General features: G+C 34.2%; 1 protein-coding gene across 2 annotated transcripts; it reads right to left on the bottom strand.

Annotated features, from left to right (window-relative positions):
• Positions 1-17: 17 nt before the first annotated feature.
• On the bottom strand, positions 18-6,931 carry LOC102583918 (uncharacterized). Of its 2 annotated transcripts, none has more exons than XM_015303068.1 (2): positions 6,448-6,931; positions 18-244 (listed from the first exon to the last, which is right to left on the bottom strand). In XM_015303068.1, the coding sequence occupies exons 1-2, from the start codon at positions 6,702-6,704 to the stop codon at positions 175-177; spliced, it is 327 nt and encodes a 108-aa protein (XP_015158554.1). In that variant the 5' UTR covers positions 6,705-6,931; the 3' UTR covers positions 18-174. The 2 variants fall into 2 exon arrangements, 1 of the variants encoding a protein (XP_015158554.1); XR_001471650.1 differs by lacking the exon at positions 6,448-6,931 and adding an exon at positions 2,445-2,771 and having other exon boundaries at positions 157-244.
• Positions 6,932-7,720: the final 789 nt, after the last annotated feature.

Below are 7,720 nucleotides of genomic sequence, written 5' to 3'. Positions count from 1 at the left end.
CTTCAAAAGATAGTATGTCTTGTGTACATACACATACTTATAAAGCAATATTCTAAATATGTGTACACAATAGTTCAAAAAGTACTCTTACAATAGTTCAATATATTATAGCAATGAATATATTTCACAAAATCAAATATAATGTATTCAAACTTTTAGAATAGTTCAAAAACTCTACATCATCCACTTCAATGTGATCAAATTGACTTGCGGCGACCCTTCAAATTTGATCACTTCAATTTCCCTACACAAATCAGATTGCAGCAGTTATAGATCAATAAATTAGATTGTAGCATGCAGTTCAAGAGTGCAAATTGCAGATTTTTTGAGTTCAGGCAGCACAGTGTATTCTAGTAGATTGCAGATTTTTTGAGTTCAGATTGCAGCACTGTGTATAGATTAATTTTGAGTTAAGGCAGCACTGTCTATTCTAGCAGATTGCAGATTCAGTGTATTCAACTAATAAATTGATGTTTGATCCATCCATCCGTTCTCAGGATTACAAGCTCCCACCTAGTTGCAGGTCAGTGAACGAATGGAAATCACATATTCTAAGGACTAAAACATGGAAATCACATGGATGTGCTTTCAGTTTTGACTAAAACATGGAAATCGCATATTCTAAGGACTAAAACATGGAAATCACATGGATGTGCTTTCAGTTTTGACTAAAACATGGAAATCGCATATTCTAAGGACTAAAACATGGAAATCACATGGATGTGCTTTCAGTTTTGACTAAAACATGGAAATCGCATATTCTAAGGACTAAAACATGGAAATCACATGGATGTGCTTTCAGTTTTGACTAAAACATGGAAATCGCATATTCTAAGGACTAAAACATGGAAATCACATGGATGTGCTTTCAGTTTTGACTAAAACATGGAAATCGCATATTCTAAGGACTAAAACATGGAAATCACATGGATGTGCTTTCAGTTTTGACTAAAACATGGAAATCGCATATTCTAAGGACTAAAACATGGAAATCACATGGATGTGCTTTCAGTTTTGACTAAAACATGGAAATCGCATATTCTAAGGACTAAAACATGGAAATCACATGGATGTGCTTTCAGTTTTGACTAAAACATGGAAATCGCATATTCTAAGGACTAAAACATGGAAATCACATGGATGTGCTTTCAGTTTTGACTAAAACATGGAAATCGCATATTCTAAGGACTAAAACATGGAAATCACATGGATGTGCTTTCAGTTTTGACTAAAACATGGAAATCGCATATTCTAAGGACTAAAACATGGAAATCACATGGATGTGCTTTCAGTTTTGACTAAAACATGGAAATCGCATATTCTAAGGACTAAAACATGGAAATCACATGGATGTGCTTTCAGTTTTGACTAAAACATGGAAATCGCATATTCTAAGGACTAAAACATGGAAATCACATGGATGTGCTTTCAGTTTTGACTAAAACATGGAAATCGCATATTCTAAGGACTAAAACATGGAAATCACATGGATGTGCTTTCAGTTTTGACTAAAACATGGAAATCGCATATTCTAAGGACTAAAACATGGAAATCACATGGATGTGCTTTCAGTTTTGACTAAAACATGGAAATCGCATATTCTAAGGACTAAAACATGGAAATCACATATATATAATCAATTTAGACACATAACAGATCTTGAGCTAATAACCATTCATGCCTTCTAAGTCAATATAGTACTTATATATAAGAGCTAAGAACCATTCATGTTTTCATCTTCTGATTCCTCATAAACAAAATAAGCTCTTACAAAGGTTTAAACTCGATCAGTGCTTGTATTCTCGCAAATAACACACCTAATTCTCGCAAAACAGAGTCAAATTCTCTTTAAAGTTGACTTTGAATGCAAGCAATGATCATGTTTAAGCCTTCCGATACTGCCTGAACTCCAATTCTCAAGGTGGAAATAGGGGAAGATGACACACCTAATTCTCGCAAAACATAGTCACAATCACACAAGATCAATGCCAACTCCAAGTACACTTCAGGCCAAAGAACAGGTGCAACAGGATAAAAATCCAAAGACACTTTAACAACTTTGGTAAATATGTTCCAAATTTATAAAACGATAGAAACATGATGATTCAGGTGCCTACTCGCATTGATCAAACTACTCCAAATCCCCAGAAAAAGGCTAATAAGGACATAGTCCCTGAACCAGCTCCCTACACTATTATCCAATCGTTTGCTGCTCGACTAAGACAAAATCAGGCTAAAAATGATATCCCTATTGACCTTGCGACTCCTATTATCACTACCAAGCAAGGATTGACGGTTGGAGCCACAACTACACACACAAATCAACAACTATAATGATCTTGTTGTGCAGGATCAAACCAACAGCCAACAAGAACAACTAGACAACGTTGAGAAAAATACAGTTGAGAGGTTCCAGAAGAGAGAAAAGTACAATTTAAACTTACGCATGTTGATCTGTGCTCCCTTTGTTACCATAAACACTGTTCCATTGATTCACATGTGAATGGAAAAATATAGTATAATAATATCACTTTAAAATCTCATAGATGTAATATCTAACGTCAAAGTCAGAAAGAGTTAGATAAAGCACTTTAAAATCTGTGTTATTCACATATTCAAATATAAGACTTGGGGTCTTCGACTGCTTATCTCTGACAATATCGAGTAACTTTAAAATATTAGGTCCACCACAAAGATTCTGCAGTATCTTAATCTCACGCTTGATCTGCTGTAAGCGACAATAACAGATAAGTACCAGAGTTAAATAAATGTGCAAATATATACTATATTAAATAAAAGAGAATGATTCAAAGTGCCAACAAAAAGGTAAATGCACATATAACTTGCATATATATGATGGTCTATCACTTATAAGTAATAAAGAGTTACTACACTAACTTAACACAACATAAAAGTTAAGAGATACACATGAAAAACCTCATTTGGCTAAAGAATGAAAGATAAAGAAAGTCGAACCGTGGAGATATCTGATTGAGCTTGAAGAATATAAATAATACATTACGTCGCTCAGAAACATAGCACTACGAAATCACAAACCCTTTTAAAAACTTGAACATTATAAGAAACTACTTAGGATCATAGACACAATGACTTCCCAATTTGAAGAACATCAACAAGGCTTCTATACGTTTAACAAGTTTGGCGGAAAAAAACCAAAAAAATATTTATGGATGTAGTAATATGACAACAAGGATACTGCAATAATGAGTGTGGTAAATTAAGCTCCAGAAGGTGCAAGTAGCACACACTGTGAGATTGTTTGGGCATGTCATCAAACCTCAAGAGGCTCCAGTCCCTAGGTGTGAAATCATGGTGAGTGGAGACCTAAAATAACATTGAAGGAAGTTCTCTTGAAAGATTTATAAGGTCTTGGAGTTCCTATAGTCAACCCCAACTTGTTTAGGATTGAGGTGTAGTTGTGTGTTGTGGTATATTAATGTCCAATTAGAATATCATCGACTGATATTGTTGTTAGTTCTGGTTTTGTTCATCTTAGAAAATGAGGTTTTACGAGTTTTTGTTAAGATTTTTGATGCTTCTCTTATCTAGTTGGATCAATTTCTTCTTCTTTTTTACAACGGTACTGAGGCTAGTTTGTGTGCACCTTGATAATTCCAGGGTATCTCCTACCTCCCACTATCACAGAAACCAAATAACGAAGAAAATAAATTGTTGTCTCCTACACTTTCTATATTAAGCCAAACTTACTTCACATATGGAACATAACAAAAACTAAAACCTGTAAACCAAAATACAACACGAGAAAAGATTAATCCTTTAACTACTTGTATTCAACATCTATTACGGTGTAAAAGACTAAAAGAGGGTGCCTCTCCAAATCTTAGCAAAAACATGTGACTGAGTGATGATAATACTTCTAGATGAAAGTGGTGGATGATGTAAATCATGTCGAGTAAAAGGGGATGTCTCTAAGAAGATATTACCTAGTTAGTTCGCGCAACTACAAGGAAAAAAAGTTAAGTCTGCAGTAAGTTCACGAAAGCTAACTTAGGGAAAGGACTACAGCTTTGAGAAGCAACTAAAAGATCTACATGCATGTAGAAAAATAATCCTCAAAATTTATTTCTAATCATTCCAGTGCACCTACTGTTTGGTTTCCAAGTTTGAGTGGTAGACCACATCTTTAAAATCTCAATCATGTCTTTCTTTCTAATATAAGCTGATTCCAACATCTTAAGTGAGTACTATATTTCATTATTTACCAAAAAATGAGTCTACTATAGTTTACACTCATATAACGCACAAGCAAATGAACTGTTCTTATCCCTCAAACTGCAATAGAAGTCGTCCAACAATAGAAAGTCAGGACCTCACAATGAAAAACCTTAAATTTCTGAAAAGCATCAATTTCAAGAACAGATAGAAGCTTATTAACTAGCATTGGATACAGACATATAAAGAAGCAAAGAAGGAAACCAACCAACTTTTTTTTTCTTCACTAGCTTAAGGATTTTGATAATGCATTTTCATTATTAGTAGTGTGAATTCCCTCAAACACCTCGCTATACTTTCTTCTCCCAACTTTCCTTACCACGTCGTAATCATCCTTCTCCCTATACAACCAATCAACAAATGGAGAAAACATTAATTCCGTCTGAACAGCCTTGAAAACACATATAATAAACAAATCATGTAGGAAATGACCTGCACCAAATTCCTTTTTCCTTAAAAGAACTAAATGTCAGCCCGAGAAATGTTGAGGAGAGGAATCTGATACCATAATAGTCAATGACACACAAGAGACAGAACAAAAAATGCAGTTACAACAGATTCATGAGGCTGAACCAGTCAATATTCAGCTTCCAATTTCTCAAGAAGATATCAAGACAGAAGCATTAAACATGGTTATTATAGTTAAGTAATACACACAGGGTGGCTTTCGAAGGGTTTGAAAAATAAACCATAGAAATGTTGATGAAGAATGATCGGAGAAAATCACAACTAGATAAGAAGGGGCCTGGTAAACCAGTTTCTACCCCCAAAGAGCAGAGGAATTGGAAAAAATGAGTTGAAAAACCTAAAATCTAGCTTGAATGAAGAAGTGGAAGGAAGTAGAGGGAGGATAAGATAAGATGTTTTAGGTACATATGTACAATTTTTATTTTGAGAAAAAGGTGCATCCACAAAGTTATAACTATTGTGATGATTAATGGATATGAACTGGTAATTGTTCTTAATTGGAAAGTCAAGTGCCTTCTCACTGGGAGAAAGTTCATTTTTTTGAATAAATGGTAGTACACGAAACAAAGAAGGTTCTAGTGGGTTTTTGGTTCAACAACAGAAGTAGCACAAAGTAGAATATCTCTTCGATGTATGTGGCGAATTCAAATGTTGGCTGGTTAATAAAGTTTTGCATTTAAGCGGAGGAGGACAGATGAAGAGCCATTATCCACAATGTTTTGGAGCTGGAAACAACAGATTTCTTAATTAACAAAAAATAACAATCACCACAGTTGGAAGTTTGTTCTTTACTTACTACAAAGCACATGGATTTACAACACCTTTTAGGATTCAATACAAAGCCAGATTTAGGCGTTGAATTTGGCGGAAATATTGATGGTTAATATCTTGGGGAATGTTAAAGCGTAAATGGGCTGGAACAATGAATAACAAGAAGGTAGTCACGTAACTCTGAAGAGCAGGAAAAGATAAACTGTAAGAATCAGAACTAGATCCCACACGAACTATACCATGACGTTAGAAAGTTAACAATTGCAGGGTACAATTCAAAAGCGTAGTTGCTGGGGAAGTGAAGTCCAATGATCATAAAACATTAAAATGATATACACCTGCTTTTACTTTAGCTTATAGCCCTCCAGAACCATATTCTCTCACACACATATGTTCTGCTTGCTAGGTGCAAGAACAATCGTTGCACAAGGGTAAAATGTATCAGAAAATCCTCACAAAAGACTCTAGAAAAACTAACAACCTTTATAAAATAGGAAAAATAAAAAAGAACAACAAGAACTTGAAACTAATTGGCAAAGTTCCGTTTGAGGAAAAAATATGATATCTTTTTGTCATACGTTAGCAAAATAACCAGCTTTATACCAAACAATAAAACAAATTGGGCGCGAGCATATACATTCTGCTTCAGAAACAATTCAGAAAGGACGCATCTTTGAGACACAAATTACACTTCAAAAAAGATAGTTCACGCGTGCATACCCACACAAGAAGTAACCTTTTCCACTATCTGCAGATTTTGCATAGTAACTATACTCAGGAATCAGGATAACCTAATAGCAAGGGTAAAACATGTAGTGTTGGATATTCTAAGGCAGGATAATCATACCGAATTGAGAGTCACAAACATACAAAAAGTTATATTTCTTCATAAAGCTTAAGATTGTGTAAAATACTAAAACTTAAATGTATGAAATGTGAAGAAAAGATAAATACCTTTTAATGACAAAACTGCAAGCCTTGTACAACTTTTGCTTGGAATCTGACAATATATACATATGACAGAACCTCGTAAGCGCCATTGCCTTCGACTTACAGCCATGAACCCCACACGTATTACTGATGACCGCATTCCCGTTGTTCTCTCCAATTCCTAGAGTACCATCCTTATTACTCTTATTCTCATCTTCCTGAAAAACACTCATTCCAAACATCCAACAATACTCTCTATGCTTGAGCTTTACTTCCTCCATTAACGACCAGTAACAATCTCTGTATATACGCTGGAGTTACAACCATGAATCCCACAGGGCAAAGAATCAACTAATGTAAGTAATAGAACTACGAGCTATACTTCCAAAAATTAAAAAAATCCCATCAACAAAGACAATAATATCAAAACCCTAAAGCTAAATATGTAACCACGCCGCAAGCAATAAACTCAAAAACCATAAATTTTTACTTTTAAAAATAATTTTTTTACTTGATAAACTCTATTCCAACAAAGTATTTTCAATGTAATGAAGATTTAAGAAATCATCTTCTTCACTGAAGCGTTTGTTCTGTTATTGAAGAAAAAAATCAAAAAATCATCAGGTTTTGAATGTTTGGGATGAACAATGAAATTTTGCCATTCGATAATTTGCTTTGACAAAAATTTGTAGTTTATGCATTGATGAAGGAATACCTCACAAAAATTTGTAGTTTTGCTTTATGAAAATTTTCAGATTTGGAGCTTCAATGAGAGATGAGCCGAGCGTTCTTTCTTCATGAAATTGGGGATTTCTTCAATGAGCTGAGAGCTGAGCGTTTTTTCTTCAAAAAGTTTTAGATTTGAACCCTGGAATTTTATACTTTATGACTTATTTTATTCCCAAATAAAAATGTTAGCTGGCTCTGGAAAATGTTGGAGGGAATATATTATTTTAGTGAAAAATTTAAGGTCACACTTGTAATGTGTTGTTTTTACAATTGTAAAAATAGTATACTTTAAAAGTGTGGCCATATATGTAAATACTTGTTGCCAATTATATCAAAATGTAAACAACGCTTATAAAGTGTAGCCTATGCCATTAAAGAGTACACTATACAAGTGTTGTCAATATTATCGAAGCCAAAAGTCAAAAATTTGGGCTTACGCTTTAAAAGTGTAACCAAAAATATTTTAGGCAACACTTTACAAGCGTTGTCTAGATTTAGTGTACCCGTAAGCCTAAAATGTTGTAGTGATTCATTAAGTGAGAATGACCTTTCACTTTAGAATCATCAA

The sequence above is a fragment of the Solanum tuberosum genome, unplaced genomic scaffold (genome assembly GCF_000226075.1).
Source record: "Solanum tuberosum cultivar DM 1-3 516 R44 unplaced genomic scaffold, SolTub_3.0 scf00406, whole genome shotgun sequence".
NCBI lineage: Eukaryota > Viridiplantae > Streptophyta > Magnoliopsida > Solanales > Solanaceae > Solanum > Solanum tuberosum.
This window is presented reverse-complemented; position numbering and strand designations above follow the sequence as displayed.